The sequence below is a fragment of the Camarhynchus parvulus genome, chromosome 3 (genome assembly GCF_901933205.1).
Source record: "Camarhynchus parvulus chromosome 3, STF_HiC, whole genome shotgun sequence".
NCBI lineage: Eukaryota > Metazoa > Chordata > Aves > Passeriformes > Thraupidae > Camarhynchus > Camarhynchus parvulus.
Window position 1 is genome coordinate 48,825,396 of NC_044573.1, and position 26,969 is coordinate 48,852,364.

The 26,969-nt window shown below is 39.7% G+C and overlaps 1 protein-coding gene across 1 annotated transcript; it reads left to right on the top strand.

Annotated features, from left to right (window-relative positions):
* Positions 1–855: 855 nt before the first annotated feature.
* Positions 856–26,369, top strand: LOC115902810 (vacuolar protein 8-like). The gene is made up of 14 exons (XM_030946628.1): positions 856–1,432; positions 4,552–4,671; positions 5,611–5,730; positions 6,810–6,929; positions 11,322–11,444; positions 12,477–12,559; positions 13,768–13,893; positions 14,723–14,768; positions 15,904–16,037; positions 20,340–20,468; positions 22,081–22,195; positions 23,080–23,214; positions 24,410–24,535; positions 25,399–26,369. Exons 1-14 carry the CDS (start codon positions 1,207–1,209, stop codon positions 25,518–25,520), a joined length of 1,725 nt encoding a protein of 574 aa, XP_030802488.1. The 5' UTR covers positions 856–1,206; the 3' UTR covers positions 25,521–26,369.
* The last annotated feature ends 600 nt before the right edge of the window (positions 26,370–26,969 follow it).

Consider the following 26,969-nt stretch of genomic DNA (forward strand, 5'->3'; position numbering starts at 1 on the left):
TTGTGATTAAGAAAATTACATCAAGAGAAAAAAAAGCAGTTGTTGGACATACCAGAGGGATTTGGGTGAGTCTGTTCATGAGTGTTTGGAGATGGCTGCAGAACAAAGGGTTGATTTTCAAACATGCTTTATTTAGAAAATAAAGATTCATTAAAGGACAGAGGTGAAAACTTACCAATAAATGTATCAAATACAATCATTAGAATAAATCCACCAAATCTATGAATAAGAAATTAATAAAAGTGATTAACTTTCAGCAGACTAGTACCTACAGGATCCCTAATTAAGGTGACCGTGAATCAAACCAGTTTTTACTGGAATCCTCAATATTACAAAAATCACCTCATGCTGCAAGAATTAAACCAGGGTCATTTGTAAATCTCTTCAGCCAAGGGTGGGCACATGTACTAGACTGGTGAATTAAGCAAAAGGAGAACTGAACATTTTCCTTTACTACCTCTTTCTGCATAAAAACAGCAAATAATTTTTGCATCCTCCCATTTCTAACTTATCCAGCCCACTCAGCAGGACTGGCTTGGCAGGAAGAAAATCGTGCTAAATTCATTTGGCCGCCGTCTTTTTTTTTCCCTGTTTTCTATTCTTGCTGATTTGCAAAGTCTCAGGTGACTGAGTTATAAGTTGTTTGTCCAACAGCTCCTTTGTTCTGATCTGTGCTTCAGCAAAAACTGGAAAAACCTGTTCGCTTGCTCTTTTTTTTTTTTTCATCTTCCTCTCTCCAATTGGTAGCTGCAGCTTGTACACATGCAGACAAGGTGGTGCCTACCTTTCATGTGGAAAGCTGCCTTACAAAAACAGGTTGCATTTTCCATTATCCCAGAGTTTTTCTAGTCTCATACGGGCTTGTATGATCCATAACCTAAACTCCATTTGCTCTCTATGAAATGTGTTTAGGTCATTATCTTACTTCTCTTCAAGTGAAAGGAAGGTGTGTCTCCGGTGCACTCATTTTAAATAATAATTTATGAACTTCAGGAGATCTGCAGAAACCAGCCTTGTGAAATGTATTTTTTTGGACACAGAAGTCTGTCTGCCTTACAGCATCTGTGCGTGGTGTGGTGTTAATATCTGTAAGACAGAACAAACAGTGAGGAGGCAAGCTAGTGCAAAAAGCAGACAAATTGAGAAGAAACTTTTTTTTCCATCTCCTTACTTTTCTTCTTGCTTTGTGCTGCTGCTGCAACAAGAATGGGTCAGCTATGTGGACGATGCATGCAGCTCCTGCGGGACTTCATAGGCTTTGTTCAGAGGATGTCCTCTGACTTGGTGCAAGGCATCAAGGAATGCTTAACTCTGATAAGCAATTGCTCCTGCTTAAAACAGAACAGCTCTAAAAACAGACAGCTGTACAAGCCCATCCTACAGCCTCATGAGAGAGTGACCGCACAGGAGTTTCTGCAGCATATTGAAACAGGTAAGAAGACTTTCTATTTCTAAAGGATTGTGAAAGAGCAAAGGGATTAATTTTGTGGGTTAAAAGCAAATTGCTATCTGCTCTGCTCTGGTATGGCATTGAGCAGCTTGGTGATGATGAGGAAAGGCCAGAACTACAGAGCATTTTCTTTGTGTACACGACACCAAGGGCTCAAGTCGTGCAACAGTTGGATCTGGGTAGAAGTGGTCAGTAACTTTCTTGCTCTGCCACCACTGTTAATATATAACCCATGTAAATATGTTTCATAAAAGTGAGTCCTTCTAGAAATGAAAGTTACTTTTTTGAAATCAGTCAAAAGGAACAGACAAAATTGGACATAGGCTTTGATAGGACTGGATGCTACGTGAGTGCTGATCTGTAAGTGGGCAGATCACAGTGTGATGTGCACAGTTGTGCACCTCTGTGTTGGCTGAACACTGGGACTTATGCTAGGAATGTCTGGGCTATACATGGGGAAGATCAAAGTCACCCTGGGACAAGCATCATTGAGCTCTCAGGATTCCAAGCAACCGTGCTTTTGTGCAAACGTTTGAGACATCAGGCTTAATCGCAATCATGGGATTCTGTTTGAATCAAAGTAAATGCATGTCTTCATCTATCTCCTTAACTTTACAGGTTATCTGCCTATTTCCTCTGTTTTTCTGTTTGTGATATCCTCTTTGTCCTGTTCTAGGATACAATATCAATAGGAAAACTTGGGTTTTTATTTCACTTCTGCAATCATCTTGAATGAGTATTTTGTTGGTTGTCCAATCTAAAAATAGTCCTTATCTTGAGATAAAGGGGTCATTCCTTGATTGGTTTTGCTTTGTCTCACAACTAATTTGGTATACTTTATGTTTAACAGCTTTGGGCTAAAGCTACTACACAAAATTGCATAGTCCCCTACTTTGGTTTGTGTGAAGGGTGTGGAACTACTATTCATTTACTTGTCCTTTTTGGGAACATGAAACAATCTTGTAAGGGGAACCAGGAGAGACATTTTTCCTTGGTGTGACATGGTTAATTCTATTTGAAATGATCTGTCATGGAATAACCTTTGGAATAATTGCTCTGGTGACTCTGGTTTTTGGGAACATGTGTGGATTAGCCTCAGATGGTATTAGCTGGTGCCATTATCCAGTGAATGTAGTGGGTCCTGTGCTGCTGATAAGGTTCACTGATTGTTGCACCTTTAGTGCTGGTTTAAATCCTGACATTCATATCTAGAATAGGAACAGATCTTTCAGCTTGTTATACAGTGGAGATCTTCCAGGGCTGAACTTCCTCTTCCAAAGTCCAGCGTGCTCCTGACTCTATAGGAGCCTGTCTTGGCAGTATCCCCGCACAGCTGATGGCTGAGATGTAATAAAGGGGAGGCCAGAATGGTTCCTTGTAGTAGCCACTGGTGTTCCCTGAAAATAATAAATGTGTGTTTTCCTGAGAGATCCTTTCCTCTCTGAGATCAGTCATTAAAACTCTGCTCTGTCTTGGATCCATGGGAGTTGGGGTACAGCAGCAGGAAACCTAGGGCTTCACTGACAACAGTGCACATGACAATGAGGGGTTTCAGGGAGGTCCCACTGTCTGTGACAGGACACATACAGCACCCAGGAAGCAGAACCAATCTGGTTGTCTGGATGGCCAAATCTTACTACCTAGACAAATGGAGGCAGGGAAGCCTCACAAAGAGAACCAAGACACATCCCTCTTACTTTAACACTCACCTTTTATTTTATTCCAAGAGGGAACAAGCCTATCCTCAAAACAAAATATAATAAACAAAATATAATAAATAGGAACAAAATCTAATAAGCAAAAAGACAGTGTTTGGGCAATTTGGGTGCAAGGAGAGACTTCATCATTGATCATCACACTCATCTGTTAACCAGGGCAGCAAATTTTGATATTTTGAGCAGGTGAAAATTTTGAGTGGTTTGAGTTTTATCACTCTCCCAGACAAAACCATATTTAGAAGAATCAGATAGATTCAGGTTCAGATAGTGAAAGGAACAGAATTAAATCACATGAAGAGATTTTTTGGGGTTTTTTTTGTCTAAAACCTTGCACACCCAGGCAAGTCCTTCCCTTTGTGTATACTACTAATTATTTTTAAAAATTATCTTTATATGAAGCAGTTCTGTGAAGCTGACTTGCCTAATTCTGAGGGTAGGAGTTTGCTAGTCTTGACATGTCAGCAACTTCTAATGGCTTGAGATATTGGCTGTGTTTTGCAGTGAGGCATGAACACTCGTGCTTCTCACATCCCTCACATTTCTTTGTCTCGTGGGACGTAATATCTAGATATTTTTCACAGAGATATTTCAATCATTATAGCACAGCTTTAATCTATTGCCTGAAAATATATCTTAAAATTGTGTGCTCCACCAGTTGATCAATCATACATTGCCTTTTTAACTTTGTTTCATTCAGTGTCCCTTTCCTTTTCCTCTCTGCTGCTCCATTCCACATATTATATTATGCAGTGACTTACAGAAGTCATGCATGACTGCTATTGCTTGATGACTGTTGTTGAACATCTGGTTTATTCGTAGGGGAGCTACCATACTCAAGAACAGGTAGACTCATGCTAGAAATTTAAGCCTGAGTCAAGCCAGTTTGCATGTTGCTATTGCTTTAAATCCTGTATTTCAATACCCAAGACAGGAAACACAGTGAACTTCAGATATGGTAACTTAGAAATATATACTTTTTCTATACTTATAAATATATGTAGAAATACAAAATAAATTAGAAATATATACTCTTAACTAAGAACACCACATTCAGTATTTTAACAAAGATTCAGAAAAATGTAGAGATTTTTGTGGAGAACAAGAACACCTGCATTTGTATTAGATAGCATAAAAGTGTCTAAAGGTTATAATTTATCTTGTTTCCAATCACTAGCTTTGTGAGCTTTACAAGAGGCATTGCCAAGGACAGGTTATTCCCAGTTCATCTATTGCTTCTGCTCACGGAAACGTGAATAAAGATAGATGGGCTTTATGGAGTACAAAAATCCTTATGCATTTGGTTGGCTTTAAGTTTTAATTTCTTTTTGTAAACTAACCCTTTACAGATGTAGTTAAACCTGTGCTGTCATTTTACATCTTTAGATTTTGAAATGTCTCCACTGGGAAAGGACCCTCTGGAAGCCTTGAGGACCTTATCCTTTTCAGAAAACCCAGGTTTACAGCAGTCAGCTGCCCTCTATTACTTGCATATGAGTCAGCACAGTAAGTTATCTCAGTAAGCATTAGAAAATTTTCATGTAATTATAAATAAAAATATTATTTCAAACTGTGAAACTCTTTTTGATTCATTAAGCAAGTTTTTTTTTTTGCTTTCATGCCATGTTGTTTGCTAAGGAAGCTGGAAAACTATCATTGCCACATAGGCAGAGTCAGTTCTGGGTTTTGCTATCAGGAGATATCTCTTACGATGATGAAAGACTGTTACTTATGAAATTGTTACACTTATGTGAAGCTCAGCAGAACCCAAAGTATTTAAAGTTAGTGTATACTGAATCTCCTAAAAGCAACACAGTCAAACTATGGTGAAAGGAAATGGACATAGTGACCAATTAATGTTAAAAATTATATACAGAAGAGGACAATACTCCAGAAGATAGATTGTAGTGAAAAGTTATGAAGGACACATTCTTCTTTGTTCCAAATATTCTGTGGGATCACTTAGCTCTTAAGGTAGTTTGTTAATAGTTAGGAGTCAGCCTAGATATCCCAAATAAAATATCAGCAAGAGTTTGAATTCTACAAAAAGGTAAAAATACTAGCAATAAGCAGGTTGCAATTTATTTATTTATTTTAATTTTATTTCAAAAAGAATATTCTGTCACTCGGATTATAGCTTTATCCCATGTATTATTTGCTGGATAAAAAGTGCAGGTAGCCAACAAGGCAAGGACCTGCTGTGAGGCAGAATGACTTATTTGGTAGCAGGGCACACTGCGTCCCTTCCCATGATGTTTTTGAAGTACTTGATTATTCAAAACCTCTTCAGGAAACTTGCCCTGTTTGCCAGTGGCAGTGGAATTTTAATGAAGGTGAATACCACTCAACCTATATATAGGAGCACCTCATGCTTAAGTCCATCAAGGGAAAAATGTGACTGTGATGAACAATAGGATTAATGAATATTGCCTCTCACTCTTGCAGTGAACATCCCCCTGCCTGTGGAACATCTGGAACCCTTCTATGCCTTACTACGTTCTGCTGACCTGGAAGTGCAGCAGATGTCTTCCTTGTCCCTTGTCAACTTCCTACTGGAAGGAAATAGTGAGTAATTAATGACACATCTCTCTTCAGGTGAAGAAGTATCTGTTTAGCTAGACTCAGACAGAAGGCACTTCTACACAAATCTAGATTCCTTTTTTTGTGTTCCTCATAGGACAAGTGTGAGTCTGATTCTGACTGCAATATACATAGCTTCTGGTGGCACCAAGATAGATCAGATCCCTCCAGCTACATTATGTAATGTGATGAGTTCTTGGATCTGTGTGCAAAGGCTGATGAATTATTCCCAGGCCAGTGTGGGAATTCTGTTCTCATTCTTGGATCTACAGACATTTTTCCTTTTAAACAACAGATACAGCTAATAGAAATAAACTCTATATACAAGACAGTGTTCATTTTCTGGTTATTTATGAACTGGACCTTAGTCTTAAATTGCTTGCAGAAAAAAAAAAGTTTAAATGCTTAGTACAATTGCTTCTATAACCAAAGGGGAAAATAGATATGAAATAGAATCTGGGAGATGCAGAAGAATAACTTCGCAATAAAGTTTATGTTGATAGACAGGGCAAGAACATGCCACACCTCATCAGCAGAGCCCTTGTTGCATCTACTACTGCTCTCCTGGTCACCTGGGCCACAACAAGTGCTCCATCCTGCAGTCCTATCATAGCAGAAGACAGGGTCAGTCTTCAGCGAAGCTGGCTTTTTTCTTTGCTTTCTTTCTTAAGGATTTTGCTGCAAATAATATCATGTCACTATTTACAAAGAAAAATGATACTTAAATGGTAGACCTCAGAAGAAAAAGAAAGGGGGGAGGGGGATTGCTGAGTAAGTTGTGAACGTATTGGAAACTGCAGTTGCTCTTGCCAAAATTAACCTGATTTGAGACCTTCTGGCCTAAAACCTCCAAACATCTGTTACAGTCTTTCATGCATCTGAAGGAGAATTAAGCAAGCCCAGCTGGAGACTGTGAGTGGCTTTCTGGCTGTTTCTATCTTAGTTCTATTTTGTATAATCGTAATGTAGATCGCCCAAGCAGTCAATGGATGATGTATTCTTTCCACAAAATCACTAACTCCTTACTTTTTTATTTGTCTATTTTTTCTTGAATTTTTGAATAGTTGACAAAGAATTAGTTGTCCAAATGGGTTTACTTGAGCCAATTCTGGATCTGCTTGAATCAGAGGATCCCACTGTCCAGTGTAATTCCTGTGCCTGCATCATGACTTTGGCTGTTTCAGGTGAGTGTTCTCTTTGCCTTTATCCTCAGCTGTGAATTCATTCAATTCTTCCATCATATTTTAAGATGATGCAACCTATTTGCAATTGGTTTGAGAGTCATAAGATGCAGCAACAAGTTTTGGTATTTCCACATCATAAATTCAACCTCCTGACATTCCAGTTATTTTTCTCAGTGTTTCTGACTTTGTGCTCTTATGATTACAAACCTTTTTCTGATTTTCATCCTAAATGTATGCATGACTGGCTTATCTTAATTAATGTCTGCATTGGCTTTTGCTTCAGGAGTTCTGTCCCTCTGATGTCTATGCTGATGAGGTTCCTTCATTTTACTAGACTGAGAAAGCCAAGGTCTTTTAAGACTCCTCTTGTAAGTGAGACTCTCCATTCATCTTCAGAGTCCTTCCGGGTATAAATTATATGTTCCAGGAATGGAACATAGCATTTGCATGTGCTGTATGGTGATACCACAGGCCTCAGGCAGTGGTGTTGTTACAGTGCCAAGATATAGATAAATGCTTCAGGAGTTCTGTTTTGGATTCATCTCTTCTGAAAGAGAAGTCACAAGAAATGTGCAGTATTTCAGCTGGGGTCTCATAACTGGACCTGTGCCTTTTATTGTGGCACATGTGGAAATATGTTTTATGGTACATCTCATGGTAACACTTGCAGGTTTGGTGATTGTGCCATGGTGATATGGTCATCCTACAGCTGACTTAATCACTTAGGCTTGCTCCTCCTTTGCTGCTATTTCCAGCAGACACCAAGTAATCAAGGCTCTGTACCACAAATGTTTCCAAGTGCAGATCCCTGCATTTTGTACAGGTTTCATTCTGTTTCCATTGCTTCAGTATTCTGACTTGTCTCTTATTTGTAAAATATTCTGGTCTTCCACTGCATTGACAGTTCTACGTTCGCATCTTTGTTTCAACTCTCTGATTCAAAGCACAGACTAGCCCTCATGGAATTCCATTTGTAGCCTCTTCCCAGGTGGTCATTTCCATTCAGCAAAATTTGCTTCCAGTTTGCTTTCAGTCAGTTTTTTATCCATCATGTACTACTTGCATTTGTCACCATCTTCTGCTTATGAATATGAATATTTCATATAATGATATTAATATTTTCCTGGTATCCAGACAGGTAAGTTCAGCCACAGTTACCAAAAGAGAGGTTATTATGTTAGTCTGTCCTACTCTACCTTGTGCAAACTTGTAGTTCTCCAGTACAAACTGTGTACAAGTCTGTAGAAAAGCTGTGTTTTCACATTTGTTTCCCTTCCTGTAGCCAGCTTCCTTCTCCAGCATGGGAAGGTGCAGTCTGGTGTCCCAGAAGGCTGAGGGAAGCATGATGAAAGTGTTAATTCCTCATTTAAGTATTTATGTTGCAAAGGAGGAGTGGATAAGCAGGATCCAACCACATGAAAGTGCTGATTTGCATTTTATACCACCTTTTTATTTTATTTTCAGGTTTTTAAACACTTCTCCCTTAGGAGCTTATTTTTAAGCATTGTACATTATTGTCAGGTTAAGAATTCCACATACTGTATTACTTTGTGTGGAATGCAAATTGCCTCATTTAAATGTCTTAATTAGTCATGGCATCACTAAACTTATAGGTACCTGGCTCTAGAAGGACTTTCTTTGTGTAGGATCACTGAAGTTAAGCCCCTAAAAATTACAGAGAGATGTCCCTTCACCTGTTTTAAACAGCCCACAGAGAAAGTGATTTGTTTGGGCACCTAAGGATGTTACTTAGTCCTGAAGACACTCATAGCCTTCTAGATGTCTAACCTGGAGTACAGGGGACCCTCAGCCACTGCAGATCCAGGCCACCTTCATTCCCTGTGGTCTTTTTTGCCTCTGCACACTTCCTCAAGCGCCAATGTCCTTCTGAGCACAAGTACGCCAAATTAAGCACTCAAAGAGCTTTCAAAGCTGAACATAGAGGTAGGCAGTCCTGCATAGGCTGGGTTGCTCCCTGGTGTTTGATCAGTGTTGAGGATCTCCGTCACAGTTTAACTAGAATTTAAATGGGCTGGATCCATTTATTTGTTTTTCAGACTATCTTCAGATACCAAAGCAATGAGACTAAAGCAAGAGGCAATTCTCCAGGGTTTATTTTAATTTTAGCTCACAGACTCTGGATATTTTTAAGTGTCTGCTTGAGAAAAGTATCTTGTTCAGTCATATCCTTCAAGAAGACCATTTATGCAAAAAAGATAAATATGGAAGCACAACCAAATTAGGAAGATCCTTAGATGGCTTTAAGGTGACTAAAATTCTGCATCTAAGAATGGTCTTAATTCTGTTGCAACAAGCATGCAAGACTATGTACAGAGTGAAACTGTTTAGCGGTGTTACTGCAGGTCATGTGTAAACTAAGTGTCTCCCAGCTGCAATAGGGACCTGAAAATAAGAACAAACTAACCCATTCAGAGGAAAACTATTTGAAGCTTAGTTTGTTCCAACACCAGCATTTGTCCATGCAGCAAAAGGACACATGCATAGTTGCAATTATCTGCAGCTTTTTAATCACTGAGTGAAAGTGAGTGAATCAGTTCTGAGATAAGAACTCAGAGTACTTCAGAACTAAATGTTCACATGTTGGGGGTTTAGGGGGGCCTGAACATCTGCTTTAAGCTAAAACAAGGAGGTTGCACTGAGTGTAAAGTACATTCAAACTTGTTCTGATGGGAATTTTTAGGCACACAAATGTCAGAGAGTGGAAAGAAAGAATTTATAAATTAGTGAGCTATTCAAACACAGCTTGAGTAGATGTTGATTTCCCCACTTTAGAGGAGTGTCTCAAACACATGGCTTCCTTCTAAAAGCATTCCAGGGGGTATCACTGGTTGCAGTGGCATCAGTGGAGGGACTACATTTTTTAAGATAAACAAGTAGTCCAGGACAGAAACATGATCTATCCTGCCACTTCACATACAGAGATGGCAATAGTTACACATCTTGCTGAGATAGATTTCCCCATCCAGTCTGTCATCATAAACTGGTAAAACAAGTGTTCAGGCACAATATCTGATAGAAGAAAGAATTTGCCCAAGTTTTGTCCAAATGTTCATAATTCCTTTTCTCAAGGTCAGGTTCTTTTCCACATTCACAAACATTCATGGAGTATATTGTGTACAAGAATAAGGGAACCAGTGATATCTAAATTTTTTCTTAATCTTTTTACTTCTCTTTTTTATTCACCTGAGTAGTTTGCATCACACCCATTGGAGTCATACAAAAGACTTTCTGCTTCTACTGAGAGAAACAGAAGAATGGTATGCAGGCAGATTAGATTAGAGAAGGGCTTGTCTATGAAAAGGACCAGAATATTTCACCAGAATAATAGCTTTCCACATGGAAAAGCTATTTTAAATAGATTACTCTTCCCAGAACAATTATTTTGCTCAATTTTTTTTCAGAATAAAAGTTATTTACTTGAGTATATACTAATAGGAAGACAGAAAATTACTTGCCCTGGAATATTAAACTGATACTCTCTGAACTATACTTGAATAAACATCCTGGCTAATCTGTCTAGTGAGTCAGTTTCTCACAATATAGGCTTTAGGTATAAAACTAGCAGCTTTGTTCTCATAACTCTCCAAGTTAGTTAGCACCTGAAGATTTATCTCATCCAAATACCTTTCTTTTTTTTTGTTCTGTCTGCTTCCTGTTTCTTTCAGCAAACTTCCACAGACTGGCCATTGTTTAAATTGTGCATAAATATTGTTAATTTTACAGAAATAAGTTCTTTTCTCACCAGTTTTTCATCCAAGAGTCCTAAGAGATTCTGCTGCCCTTTTTTAAGTTCTCCTTGTACTCCAGGATGTTGAATACAACTGTACAACTTAATACATTGCCATGCAAGGAATCACCACCACTTCAAAAAAGCATTATCTTGTCAAATTTAATTCCAATGGTTAAATCAAATTCTGTCCTTAGAAACCTCTGCACTGTTTGTAGATGTCAAGTGAGTAATACAGGGACATTCCAAGAAGGAACTTGGCCCTGAATATACCCTTCTAAATTAATTAAACCTTACCTGCAGTTAATTATGTAGTTTTTTGTTATCACACTGTGAATAGGTTGATCAGACATACCAAGGGTATGAAGCAAGACTCTCTGTTAACCTGTTAAAAGGATCTTAAAGATATTTTAATTATCCTAGTCAGAAAGCAAAAGCATTGAACCAGCTGTGATTTATGGCTAATCCAGAAATCATGAATTGGTTTCCTTCCTGTTAAGCTCTCAGAATTTTTAAGAGTTTCCTTTGAGCATGCAGAGAAATCAGAGAAGGGAACACCAAGGGATAAGTCCTGCTGGTTGTCCTGCTTGTGGTTCACAGTAAGATGGCAGTAAATATTTATTTCTTTCTCTGATTTTCTCCAGAGTCCAACCGAGAGGCTATTGGTGCTGCTAGAGGAGTTACACCCCTACTGTCTCTTGCCAATTCCTATGATCCCAGAGTCCAGCAAAATGCAGTTGGTGCTATTCTGAACCTAACACAATCAGGTATTTTCAGACTAATGGTTTACCTAAATTGCCAAAAGAAAACTCACTGATAGAAAAATAATCCTAAAGTTTAAGGCAAGAATAAAAGCATATCTGAGCAACAAGTTATTTCCTCTGCTTATGGCATTCATATTGGTACCACAGGTTGATGATTTAAGTTTAACTGATACAGGCCCTTTTTTGCCTAGTAGCAAAACAAAATAGCTTGATTTTCAAATCCAAGGGGCTAGTGTATGAATATTTAAACAATCAGTCAACGAAATAGGAAAAAAAATTAGCTATTTGTTAAAGAAATAATTTAGCCTAAAAAAATAGCAGGACATTTGGTGTACTTTAAAGCAATCTCAGGAGCTTATCCAACAAAGTTGAGCTTTAAGAGCTTTTCGCTTGTTCTGACTAACTCAGTGCTGGAATATGCTATGTATAACGATCATGGGTCAGACATTAAAGGCTCCTGGAATATCTGCAAACAGCTTTATCAAAAGTAGTACTTGGTCCTCTGCAATTATATGTAGACTACCATAATTAACTCTGAAATAAACAAGCATTAAATTTCACCTACCAAGACGATACCATTATTCCACAGAGCTAAACGATAAAGTCACGAGTAACATCTCTGAACTCTGTTCTGCAAGGAAACAGTTGGCAAGAACTTATACAGTTGGCTATTACATTTCTGGTATTATTCAGAATATTTTAAATAATTTGTTTTTAAAACACAGAAATCATAGTGAAGATTCTACCTGAGGCATTTCAGCTTCTCCAGCAATTCAGACTCTCAGAGCAGTTTTTAGCATAAAACCATCAAAAGCTTAATCAGACAGCCTGCTAGTCTTTTTGCTAAAATATCTGCATACTGCTACATTACGCAAGCTCTAAATGATATACTCTCCAGTCACACTGACTGGCATATATTTGGACAGCATCAGCACTCTTTAGAACCCAAGAACTGTGCACATCCCTTTTGAATGGTGCCTCCAGATGAGAGGGAGGGAAGGAGGAGACACTTTTACGTTTTCTTTTTAATGGCAGAGAAAATCCAACAAGTTCTATGCAAGGAAGGAGCCCTACCAGTTCTTGCCTTGTTGCTGGAATCTCCTGACTCAGAAGTCCAGGTATGACTAAAATAGGTCAGATTTTAAAACAGTAACATCGTGACTGTAAGGAGAGCACAAACCTCAGTATGCAGAAATGAAAAAGGGGAAAAGGAGGAATGGTTTCACTAGTGAAGTGGAAAAACATGGGAGAGCATCTTGGTGAAACTCAGCTCAGTCACATAATAAATATTAAAAGACCCAATTTGTCTCACTGCACAGGAGAAAGTTTATGATGCAAAATTTCTTCTGCCAGCACACATTAATGCATGCACAGGGTTGTTCTGTGGGTACCTTCTAGTGTTTTTCAGATCATCAGACATGATGCAGATAGGCCTCTTCCTCTGGGTTTTGGTTTTTTGTTTTGTTTGGGGTATTTTTGCATCCTAACTTTGATCATCCACTCTAAGCAATGTTACTAAGTATTCTGAGAAGACAAGTTGAAAAGATCTTTTTCTTGTTGTAAATATCTGTAAAACATCCTATTTTATGCCTATCACAGACACCTGTTTGTGATTCTGCACACTCAGCAGAGAGCTTGTCTTAGTGCAAAAGTGTGCTGATAAATAAACTATGAATCAGAGTTGTAAGCCTTACACTCTGCTAGTTTGTTTATTCAGTCCTTTGAGTAGCACAAATTTTTTTTGCCCCATCAGTTTAATTATCTCTACTCAGATTTTTTTAGGTTTCTGAAGGGGTGGACCCTCTGGAGTTGCTTTCTGCAAACTGTTTCTGCATTTTTAGATTTCTCTGAGATTCATCTTAAAATTTCCATCTCTGTAGCTCAACCTGTTTTTTGTAATTATACCTCCCTAGTAATAGATATGTGTATATTTATATGTATAGTCCTCCCTAGCGTTAATGGTTAGGACCTTTTGAAATGATCTCTTGGCATGCTAGGGCAATAGCTACATCCAACTTGAGTAAATCAATGTAAACATATAATACAATAGATGCAGATGACTTAACTTAGATGCCAGCAGCAATGTCATTGCAGCAGCAGAGCATGTTCCCAAACAGCCAGGGTCCTAATGAATGTACTACACGCCCCAGCAGGATTGCTGGAGCAGCTACAGCATGTTGTGTCAACCCTATAAACACCCTTAGGATGAAAAAGCATGTTATTTTCATCGGTTTTAAATCCGAGCATTTCTCCAATTTATTTGTATTCTCTTCAGTGTGTCACCACTGTGACCTTTCTCTCTATGTTTTTTCTTGGTTCTTTGCAGTATTACAGCTGTGCTGCCCTGAGCAACATGGCAGCCAATGTTCAGCACCACAAAGCCTTGCTGAGACCCAGTGACAGATTCCTGCTGCGGACACTGATCTCTCTCCTATCCTCTTCTGTGGACAAGGTAAAGCTGTAGCTTTCTCTTTGTGAAAAGACTTAGCATCCAAATAGAGCTATAGACTTGGGCTTCCAGTTTCAGCTTCACATCATTCTGTTCATCTACTGTACGGGTACCTATGCAGCATCTGTCCCATAAGAAAAGACACCTATAATAGAAAATAGATGGGTTCTACAAGGTCAATGTATGAAGAAAGCAAAGGGAAATTATTAAAGTTGTTCTACAGCCCTGGACACTTCTTTTAGACTAGGATAGCCTGTATGCTATTAACTTGAAGTGTCATGTGAGAAGTGCCCTGTCCAGGCTCTGTCTTTGATCACTGTGTGTGTGACAGAAGTTGTCTGACACATCTGTTGTGCTACTTGTTTTTTTTTCTTTTTGGTATCCGGAACTTCTACTGTATGGCTTCAAGGATGACATCTTGAAAATTTTGCTTTGTTGGAAGCCATATCAAGGAAACTTCAAGAAACCACAGTTCCTGGTGGAACTTGAAATTCTGTGTAGAAGGGAGGTGAAAAAAACCACAAAGCAAATGGGACAATTTCCCTTCATTTTCCTATAACTTATCAGATGTTGTAAAATAAAGCCAACATATGAACCCCATTCTTCATCAACAATAGGATGAATGATACTAGGAGGTTGAAAAAAATTTCATCAAAACTTTGGAAAAAAAAAAAACATGTGCCAAAACTTACTCTTGAAGATAATGTAAGAGCTTACTAGTGTTGTCATGTTTATTTTGTGTGCAATAGGCAAGAACATGCATTACTGAAACTGCTCTTTTTCCTCCTCTCTCTCATTTTTAATTTTTGGTTTTCCTCTTTGGCACAAGCAGGTTTCAAGCCAGGCATGTGTTTGCCTAAGAAATTTGGCTACCAGTGGTAAGCAATGTCTTGGAGACAAAGAAACTACACTATTTCTATCTCTCTCTGCCTTTCAGAGTGAGCACAGTGGGCTGGGAACCTTTCCTATCAAAAGCAAAGAGACATTTTCTACATTTTAACTGGATTTTAAGGGAAGAGGAAGGCGCAGTGCATATCCTAACTAAATCTGTTTTAGAGCTCCCAGGTAGCAGGGGAGTATCTGGAGAAAGTGAGAAAGGCAGCAGAGGTGTGCTTATGCACAGAGCCTCAGTGAGTTGCTAAGCTTTCCTTCTTTCTATGTTTCCTAAGCATTAAACCCAATTAGGACAGAATGTCTTCTGAAATTGCTTATTGAGTGGGGACCTGTCTTCTCCAAGGCATGATTCTGTCTATCATTAAATATAATTTTCTCCCATGCATTTATCATCTGCCTAAAAAACCCTATTAAATGTCCAAGATTCATTTCTATGACATATTCAGGAAATAGTGGCAGAGGACTGGCACACTCAGTGCTAAAGTAACAGACTCCAGGGTAGAAGAGAAAGAAGATTCATCTAGAAATGTAGAGGTGCTTAATTCTCAAGCAGTCACAATTATAGAGGAGCTGAGAGTGAAGGAATTGCTGTGCCACTCCTTGATGTGTTTGAAACACCCGGTCTGCTTGACCTTTTAGATCTGCCTCTCCATCTGCTGGCTGCTCTGGCATTGCCTTTTAGTGCACTCATGAGGTTGCAGGGGCAAGTGGGGTATAACAACTCGGTGGGATTGCTGGGCTCTCTTCTGGCTAACCATAACTCTGCAAGATAGGTGGTGCTTAGGAGGTCATTCTGTTTGTTCAGCAGAAGCTACCACCTTCATACCTGGCCTTATGCCAGTGACAGAGTCAGAAAATTCCTCTCACTCTTTTTTTTGAGGTTCAGACACAGACTGAGGGTGCCCAAACCTACATTCTGCCATCAAGCTTGTATTAATCCCTCAGCAAAAGGAGGCAGAACAAATGAGGGTTTATTGTTATAACTGAACATCTGGCATTGCCCCATCACATGGAGATGAGGAGGTCCCTTCTAATTTGATGTAACTGTTTGAGTCAGAGCCTGAGTTACTCCCTGCAGAGCTCTGAGCCCCCCTGACTTCCTTTGTTTTCCCACACCAGTGGACATCCAGGCCGAGATGGTTGCTGAGAATGTCCTGCCCAAGCTGTGCTCTCTCCTGGCCTCTGGAAGTGAGGATGTGCGTCGTGCCTCCATTGCTCTGCTCTGGATACTCTCCCTGCACCCACCCAACCAGGTATGCGAGATCACTTCCCAAAAACAGAGGAGAAAGACTGGTTCTGGCCACCACCGGGGGTAACACTCTGTTATGGCAAAACAGCCTAAGAAATGCAATATGAGGATGACCAAGAGACTCTGGGAGCCTTCCCAACCCTTCTCTCTCCTACCCAAAATAACAAGGCTTTGCTTACTGCATCTGCACCGTCACTAACTACCTGAGGAGCCATCTGTTGTGCTGAGGGGGATCCAAAGGAGAGACCAGTGAGAGAGAAGAGGGGGAGAGGGTGTCAGAGCCGTTGGATATATGGATACTGCCTTGCACTCCTTGCAACTCCCTCTAGTCCCTTCAGTCCCCAGATAGGTGTATGTGGGGGAGGACATACACAGCACCATGAGAGACTGCCACCAGGACGGCAACGAAGGAAGTTATTTCTTGGCTACAGAGCTCCCCCACCCACTGAAAAGCAGAGAAACTGATTTAGAGCACACATTTAAAGTGCATAAGTGCAGAACAAAGAGCAAACATACGTTACTCCCTACATGGACAGTGTTATTCAAAAGTGCATTTGTAGAATATTGACATATTTTGAATTAGGATCAAAACAATAAGGGGGACTAACAGAATTTGAAATCTTGTCTATCTTTAGTTAATGCATTAGGACTTTCACCAGGACTGTGTATCCTCATCTCCTAAGTTACAGAATGATTCTTTTGCCCATGTTCAGGGTCAACACCACCATTAATAGTGCAACACTAGCAAATACATGAAGTCTGACTACAATTAAATTACAGCAAGTACTGACAGATTACTCTTGTTTTTAAATAAACTTTTCTTTACAGTAATTAAAGACATCCTTAAGAACATAGATGTGAAAGGTTTTGGTAAGTGTTTTAAGCTAACAACAGCATTTGAAGTTAGTCAGAGGTTGGGTACATAGAGCAAAAATATGTGAGAACCTTTGCTGCCACATTGCTTCAAGCAGCAGTGATAGGGTCTGAATAGCTTCAGGTGGCCTTAGGTGCTTCTTGTGCCTGAAATACACTCAGCCTGATTGGGAATTTACTCTGGGTTTGGAAAGCTTGGCATATTACAGTTCAGTTGTCCGTTTGCAGACCAAAATTGCACCTCCCCTACCTCTGGGACGTGATAGGAAAATGGGTGAGCTCAATGCCTGGGAAAGCAGCAGCTAGAGCACAGAGCTATACAAGGCAGAGTGGCTGCATGAGCACAGAACATCCTCGTTGCTTGTCAAACTGCCTCATACAATCAAAGCACAATTTGCTCTCAACAAGCTTGCAATTGAAATGCATTAAGTTAGTTGAAGGCTGTTTGCACAGTAAATATGTTATTCAGTAGGAGACATTATGCTGGAACATGGTCTTCACTCAGTTTTGCTTTTCTTGTCTCCAAACATCATTCACATTTTTTGTTCTCCCAGGAAAGAGTACCCACAAATCCTTTTCTTCCTGGTCCTGAAACTTGTCTTTACCAGTATTTCAAATCCCTGGCCACAAAGAGACGTGGTCAGCATCAATGGGAACAAAGACTCTGCGAACTCAGCCTTGCTACATCAGTGGTGAAACAGCCCATCCTTCATGAGGGAAAAAGGGTCAGTAGCAGGAGGTTGGAAAGCAAAGCATCTCACTTTATTCCCCAGTGAGAAGTATCTACATCTCTAAATTTGTTTTAGCGAGAAAACATGGCTGTCCCTGACTACTGAATGTTGCTGCTTTGTGCGAGCGAGCCCTGGGCACTCTGAGAAGAGTCTGACCTCTTTGTATTCATATCCTGCCTCCCCATCTCTGTGCCTTTTCTGGCCTGCTTTTCAAGTCTTTTCAACGTTTCTTTCTCTAACTCAGGCTGAATTCTCCGTGACTGAAAAAGGGACTTCTCCATGGGAACAGCTGTTGGAAAACAAACCACTGAACAAAGCTAACCTTTACAACCAAGTCAAGTGATGCTTGAATTATTACAAATACTACCCAGGATACAATGGGGCAGAATCTGTCTGCCCTTCAGTTACCATGAAGCAAACCCCCAGGAATGCTTCATGGGAGCTCCTTGCCCTGCTTCAGCCCCATTTTTGCAATCTCCTGGTCAGGCTGTTGACAGAGATTCCCAGCAAGGGCTGGAAAATTTCCCTCTTTCAGAGGGAATTTTATTCAGTTTTCCCAAGGACAGGCCAACACTGAAACACTAAAGAAACAGGCTTTGTGAGAAAACAGTCTTTTAAGTCAAATTCCTTTGAGTAAAAGACCTGGAAGTCAGGGTCTGTCTATTCCAGATGGTGCCACTGAATCTCCATTCCAGGTACAAAATAACTTTGCCTTGACATTTTGCTAACTGGTAAATGGGATAATATTTACCTTGTCAAGAAATCCCTGTGTAAGGAGTATGAGTGCAGCATTGCAACTGTAAGCACACTTGCTGTTGGAATTTTTTTCCTTGCCTTTATTTTTTTTTTTTAATATTCAAGTCTTGGGAGAAGTTAGATCAATATCCATCTGAATCACTCAATCTATTTTTACTCACAGTTTTCTCGTGATTCTCTTGCACTGTGCAGAATTGAGCCAGAAAACAAAATCTGGATCTCAGCCATATTCCAGCCAAAAAAAGAAGTTCAGCAAAATTCAAGTACTGTCACTTGCTAATGTAGGTCCTAAATAAACAAAAGATCTTGGCGGGGAAGTCATTATATATTAGAAAGTTCCTTTATAATCCATAGAAAATTTCCTCCTCTCAGGTTGTAGCAAATCAAAAATGGGTACTGTAGTTGATGGGATTACATAGAAAAGAGGACATTTGGCCCCAAAAGCATAGAAGACAGTCATCAGTGGTAATTTAATTGGATTATCTAAAACTATATTATTTCTTCCTTTAAAGAAAATCTAAGGATAATTTACTGTCATGTCTGCGTATAGGATTCTTTAAATGCCCTGTGTTTAGGCATAGAACTGCCCTTTCAACTTACTTTCCTGTCTTATTTTAGGATTGCTGGTTGTGACAGTACTTAAAATGAGCTAAGTGAAGATGTCAGCTGGTATTAAAAGAAAATAAGATACACTTTTGCAATTTAACTTAAGCAAAGGAAAGATTAAAGCTAAACTAACTTTTAAAGACATCCACCTTTCAACACTGCTTTAGTGATCCTGATATTTCACAGGTTTCAGAATTACGTGATTTTTTTTGCAGCTGTGTATAGGACCAATGATTTGTTTTATCTTGAACTCCCTTGCTAATGTGTCTCAGTTTCCAAGCAGTACAAATAATATCATTCATTGTGAACAAACAGAAGAACTGCATTAAAAACTCCTAAATTCCTAAGGGAAGGAGACTGAATGAAAAAACACTCCCAAGAGGAAATCTTTTGCTTTTAACTGTAGACCTAAAATAAACTCTGTTGAAGTCAGGTTTCTCTTACACACAGCAGTGCCTCCTTAATCCATATTGTTATTGAGGTAACTACCTGTGCAGTAATCCAGACTCTGATACTACAGGACAAGAGTAATGGCTGCGAACTGAAAGAAAGTAGGTTTAGATTTGATACTGGGGAAAAAAAATCCTTACTGTGAGGGTGGTGAGGCACTGGAACACGTTGCCCAGAGAATTTGTGGATGCCCCAATCCCTGGAAGTGTTTAAGGCCAGGTTAGATGGGGCTCTGAGCACCCTGGCCCAGTGGAAGGTGTTCCTGCCCATGGCAGAGGGTTTGGAACTAGATGATCTTTAAGGTCCCTTCCAAGCCCGGTCATTCTGTGATTCAAGTAAGATTAATGGTAATTGGAGGAAGACTACATTCAGAGAGAGATACCCAGCAAAGTACCTCTAAAATATCATCAGACAGCAGAGAAATGTGTGTAAAGAAGATGTTGTTCAGGACATATTTACTGAAGAGGTGCCTGATCACAAACTGATCTAACCATACAACCCATTATTGTAGCCAGGTAAATTGCTGAGCTACTGCTGCTGTACTTCACCATGTAGTTCTGCCTTTCACAGCAACCCTGACAACCTCTCTTTCCAGTCAGGATCACACATCCTTCCCCAGATTAGCAATGACCCCAGTGAGGCATTTGATGGAAACAACAATAAACTACACAACCTTGAAGACTCCAGCTTTCCATAGCACATGCTCAATAGTCAGTGCAATCAGACCATACTTGAGAGAAGCAGCACTGGAGACAGCCACATCCTTGGTTTAAAAAAGCAAACTAATGCTCTTCTTGCAGAACTAAGTTTGATTTCTGCATAGCTCACTGCAAAGCTGTGTTGTGTCGTCCACACTGGATGATAACTGAGATACTGGTTGCTCTTCTCAGGACACTCTGGCATGTGCTGAGCTCCTGCAGAGCCTGGGGACGTTACTGGCAGCTCATAAAACAGACCCTGTGATTGTTGGACATACTGCTTGCATCATCAAAAACCTGTGCCTTTCCAAAAACAGACAGGTAGGTACACAATGTTTGTCACTGAACTATATCCTGTGAGGTTGCCATTGTGTTTATGTCAAATCAGCATTAAAAAAATTAATTAATTCTGTGGGTAATTAAACATATGCCAATTTGCTATATATTTTACACAAAATTGCACATATGAATAAAAGGACCATAATGAAAGGTAGTTTTATTCATATTCTCCCAATACAATACAAAAAAACTAATTAAAATAAGAAATATCTAATTTTTGCTATGAATGATGTGGTTACCTAATTTGACTGCATCATAGGTATAAAAAGTTCAAGCAAGAACATTTCATACTGATTAAAGGAATTGTTCAGGAAAATGTGAGGTCTGTTATGAACTGAATCTTTTTTTCTTGGCTCTCATGCTTCAGCTGCTGTTCGTTGTGAAACAGAACCCCAGCTATTGATGTACATTTTGCCTCTTTGGCAAGATACTAGCTATGCCAAAATGCTATCAAGATCTCTCTTGCTGACTTTGCTTCAAAATCCATATGCATGGATGCACTTCCTTTCTCCTTGCCTTTTAGAGTACCTTGATCAAACAGTACCACCAGTAGCAATCAATATTGAGGAAAAAACCTCACCAAATCCTCACTTCTGCTTTTACCACTTCCTAGTACACACTTTTCAAGACTCAGTTCTTTTTTCCCCCCTTTGTTCACAATACAAGTACTACTAGTTCCAGAGATTTAAACCAGACAGAAGGAAAATTATGGGTTTTTTCACTAAGATAAGAATTACATATATTTCTAATAGCTGTGACATCGAGTTTTGCAGGAAACTAGGTTCCCTTAAAATTAAGGCCTACAGTAGGAATAAAAATGGACCATCATTCAAGGTTTGACAAATATGGTCTTTTTTTGAAATACTTAAATTCTGTGACTTCATGCTGTTATCAGCTGGACCTGCTTTACCTTCAATAAAGCTTTATAGTGTAGAGAGTATCAAGCTCTCGCTGCATAAGTGAATAAACAGACATGAGTGGGAGTGCCAGGTTTCCAGGATCAATTCTAAGGAATGTTCCCTAAAACACAAGTCCTTGGCACAAGAGGAAAAAGGCAGTACTGTTTTTATGCCAGCAGGACAGAAACAGAGTGTGGGAGCTTAAAAAGCAGCAGTCTCAAATTCACCTTGAACCTCTAAGCAACAAGTTTAAAAAAGACAGCATAAAATGCAGCATAAAATGAGTATCAGAAGAAGATACTCCCTTTTGCTGATAGACACCTGAGCTCGCTTAGGGAGCCATGAGCAGCTTCCCTTGTTAGGACGTCCCAGAGAGCTGATGACTTCATGATTCAACTTCACTAGCAACCAGTCACCTCCAGCTGACTCATTCAGAACTCATTTCTTGGTCTCATTTTTTGCTTTTAGTCCTGGTCAGCACAGGCTAAGTCTCCTATCTCTTTTCAACTCAGTCTATGAAATATGTATCTCAGTACAGGTGATCTCTGAACAATCCGAGGTGATTTCACCTGGTTGTGGTAGAGCTGGGAGGAGACATTTCCATTATTGATGGTTTCACTTCAGTACTTCTGAAGCCCCCAGACACCACTAAACCACAGTGTAAGTGCTAAACATGACTCTCTCTCTTGTGGCAGAGAATCACTGAGAGCCGCTGTGTCGAAGGTCTCCTCCAGACCATGCTTTTGACCGACACTCAGGAAGACTCCCTTCGTTACGTGACATCCTGCCTTGCTGAGCTAGCAAAGCAAGGTATGGCAGCAACCCTCCATCAGTGGCTGAATCAGAGATGTGTACATGTCCTGTATTGATTCTAACAGGAGATGGAGCACAGCTGGACACACAGCCCAAGTATTTCCTTTTAAATTCGTTGTAAGTTTCAAGAACAAAATCCAATTCACTGGCAGGATACATGGGCTCCATTGTCTTCACTTTTGTTCAACTGTTTAAAATTCTTTACTCTATTTTTTCTCTTTTTGCTGAACTTTATTGCTGTACATGGCCTGTCTACTTCTATTTGTAACATTTCCCAGTTTCTCAGGCTGAAATAATTTTACCATTGCAGAAACTGATATAAAAGACTAAAATACGAAGTAGGTCTATATCTTGAAATTTTTTGCACATGGATTTTATCAGAGATACCAAATTGGCACTCATGAAAGGTACAGCACTCTTTATAGCAGAAAGGACGAGTGTAAATTTTCCCAACATGGCCCAGCATTGGATATTGTCTGTGAAACAAGTAATCTCTTTTATCTGGTGTAATGGCCATGCAGCTGGCAACACATCACATTTAATTTTGCGAGTGGAGCATGCTCCTGGAGTAGCTGCTGGACAGACTGAGCCCAATAGGCCAAGAATGGATCTTGCACATAAAGTGATTCATTTTTGCAGAACAAAAAGCCAACAAAATATGAACCAAATCCATGGCCTTACCTTACTGAGAGCATAACCTCAGAACATGACCCTTTATAACAATCTAAACATACTTATTAACCAAGTTCAGCACTTATTTTGCTTCTCCAGTTGCATGAAGGATTCACCACTTCAGCAGTTTCTGGCAGACCTCTCAGCTTCATTTCTTTGACACTGGAGTTCCTATCTAGAGACTACACTCTTACCTTTCTGCCTTCCAGAAGGAGCCATGTTACACATGGTCCAGTGGATGGATGAACCTTTGACAAGGTGCTTGGTGAGACTGGCCGGCCAACTGGAACATCCTGAGCCATCCTTTCATGCTGCCTCCATCATCCAGCACATGATCGGTCACGGTAACTCACATAGGATTAACTGTGCTTTCAAAGAGACTTGTGGCTGTCTGGAGTGAAATTAGCCTTTTCCCAAAGGACTGTCAGGCACTGAACAACCTTAAATATTCCTCTATCATCCCCCCACTTGGTCTCTACAAATTTTTCAGAGTACAAATGCCTATAGTCACCCCTGAAATAAAACAGTCCTTGAGTGCATGAGAAACTCCAGGGATGAAAGTGGACCACAGATAAAGGTCTGATTTACATGGTTTTTGCCTTCTTCAAGAACTGCCATTCTGCAGAGCTGGTCCATAGCCAATTCTGAGGTCCTTGCAAACAGCTTCAGTAGGAAGGTGGGAGACCATTTACATACTCCTCATCATGGGAGAGATCAGAACGTGTTTTCGACAAGGGTCACTTCAAACAAAGTTATATCTTTCTGTTTGACCTTCTTTCTCAGTATGTAAAATGTGATGGCATCCCCCACAGACAGCAGAGGCTGTGTTCCAAAATTTTAGAGTAACTCTACTCCCTGACCAGCAATAGAAAAATTCTTACTGAACGAAATCCTGCTGATATAATTCTAGACTAAATTAGCAGGAGCAGTGAAGTAAAGTGGTTTTAAGAATGTAGCCAAAATTTTTCAAGTTTCTATGACAGCGAATAAAAGAACATTATTTTTACCTGCAGAAAACAGTTTTATGCTTAAATACTTGCCTCATGCAGCTGAGCCTTTAAGACTTGCAAGAAAAAGGTGTTCTGATGATACTTGCAACATTCTCTAGAAAGGTATGGTTAGATTTTAGACATAAGAAAAACTGAAATCTGTGATGAGTCACTAGTAAGGGAAAATCCAAATCTGTTTCATTTCTGGCATAGAGGATTTGCAACAGAGCACTCTCAGGTAGTGAACAGAATCCAACAGCATAATCATCTAATGGATAGCTTCACCTGCCAGGCCAACTACTGCCAATCAGCAGACCCCTTGCACAGGGATCAGATTCCCAGCACAGCAGCCCACTCATCTTTTTCTTTACCTGAAGTATCAGCAGTATTATCAGAAGCTGTAGTACAGGGAAGTCCCTTGCCAGTCTTTGCAGTAATGTTGGTTTTAGCTGAAGGTGGATGAGTCATTATTGAAATGTTGTTACAAAAATCAGTTTTCAGAGTGCTTAAAGGCTTGTATTGATCTCCAGTGGTTCTCCCATTTACACAGAAAAAATGATGCTTTTATGCAAGTATCACATTGGAGAGATTCAAGCCTACCTCAAGAATTTTCTTACCCACCAAGAGGTCCGTTTTCAGCAGCTGGGCATCTCCACACTCTGCAGACTACGAGCAGGTACGTCCTTCCTGCCAAGGCTGCCTGCACCCATCAGCAGCAAACAGGCACTGCTTAGTAACAGAAATCACAGAATCATTAGGGTTGGAAAAGACCTCTAAAATGAGTCCAACCACTGACAGTGCAAACTTCTCCAGGGACTAGCTCTGCTCACTTAAGAAAACAGAATAATCTCAAGGGTAGCTGTTACCTTACATGTTTTTAAGCAGCTCTTTAAGAGTATCTCCCAATAAAGGCGGGAGGATTTTGTTTGTTTGCTTTAAAAGTAAAGGCATTCAGAACAGCAGGGAAACAGGACTTCAGGAAAATCTTATCCTATATAAGAAATTTTGGCACTAGATGCAACCTAAAAGCTTTTCAAGTGTGATTTAATTTATTTTGTTGAAGCAAGCAAATAAGGAAATTGCATGAATAGCTGATAGTAAAGCTGGGAAGTCTCACATCTTCATACTTCAAAGTCCATTACTTAATATTATGCTAGGTTAAGTTAGTCTTCTTGTCTTTGGATAAAAGTTGAGTACTTATGAGGATTATAATGTGGTAATAACTGTATATAGCACATATCTTTATGTATGTAGAGCCAAAGCCAAAACCCTACTATATCTAGGTAGGCAGCTGCAGCATAAGGCTGAATTTGGCAACTGGGATTTATACATCTGGATCAGGAGAATTTAGCAGCAATCTTGAATGGTTTTGGGGATGAAAACTGAATTTGTATGTGCTTTGTGTGGTGTTTTTCTGCTTTACCTGTAATAAGAACCACCAACCAACTGTATCTAACCTGAAAAATAAGTTTTCTATGCATCTGCATTAGAACATAGCAAAAAACAGCAAGTTGCCTAACACCTGTTATTCCTCTTCAGATCCAGACTTTTCATTAGCATTCAGAAAAAGCCAAATGGCCAAACTCCTTGAGCAAGTCCGTCAGCAAACAGAAGAAACTCAAGAGCTCCTTAGGGCAGCTATGTGCCATGAAGAGAGTTAATATTTAAGCCAAATGGCTTATGAAAACTTACCAGATCCAAGGGCCGGAACTTTCAGAGGAAACAACTCTTTTCCTTGGTTCCTGTAATTTTCCTGCTACTTGCAGTTTCACCATACAAGAGAGATGTCCCGATAACAAGAATTAGAGCAGGTCAAAACACAATTCATTGCACCTTTTGGCTGGCTGCTTAAGTGTGCTTGAGGACATTGCTACATGTTGAAAAACACCTGCTACGCTTGGTTAACCTTCCATGGCTTGTTTTTGGTTTCCTCACCCTCCCCTCCAGAAAAACCAGCACTGTATTAATGAGGTTTTATTCATGCAACAGGCTGATTCCACTGATAAGGCATCTCTCAAGTATGCAGGTCTGCATTCGTCTTTATTCTGTTTCTGTTCCATGTCCTGTATTTCAGAGCACACTCCAAGGACTTTAGAAAATAATTGAATCAACCCACACTATAAAGGTAAAAAACTACTAACACGTTACTACAGAAAGTAACTGCTGAGGGACAATTCTCAAAGTACAAAAAATTTGTAAGAAACAAGAATGGGTAAAGCCTTACAGCTGATCCTTGTCCACACTATAGGCTTTGCTCTCCAGCAGAAGAGCAAAGGCACATTAAGGCAAGGCAATGTTGCACAGAGCAAGTACAGAACACAGCAGGAACCATGAATAATTTGGGAGAGATGTGTTTAAGTGCAGAACTGTGTTCTGCAAATGTTATTCTTTCCAAAGCTACTCACAACAAGAGATGAGTGAAAATATTTGGCAAAATTAGGAATTTTTGTTATATTTTGATATTGATACTTCATTTTAAATGGAGTTAAAGAACAATAAAAAGGTATTCATGTTTAAATTCAACTTGTTTTCTTACACGTATACTTCCCATGGACAAGCAGATGTTCGCCATCTCCAGGAAAACTGGGTTCCATCATGTGTAATGGTTACTTGGGAAGACAGATACTGTAACTTCAAACATCCCCCTTTCCTCTTCCTTCCCCCAGCTTTATATGCCCAGCATCACAATGTACGGTATGGAATGTTCCTGTGGTCAGCTGGGGTCACCTGTCCCAGCTGTTGCCTCCCAACTTCTTGTGCAAGCAACCACAGGCAGGTGGGGTGGTGTGAGAGGCAGACTCTGGGCAAGTGCTGATGAGCAGTAACTAAAACATCCCTGTGTTACCAACCTTGTGTTCAGCACAAACCCAAACACGGCCTCCTTCGAGCTACTGTGAAGAAAGTTAACTCTACCCCAGCCAAAAGCAGCACACTGTCTTCTGAGGTGCTTCTGACCCTCTCATAACTCTTACGTGCACGTAGAGCTTTAGAGCTGATACTGGGTACAAACATGCAATAAAAGTGAGATTAAAAAATATTTTTAAAAGTTATTCTGTCAGTTAAGAGCTCAATGTTCCATTTTATTGTGGCTCAAATCTCTGAACTTAATT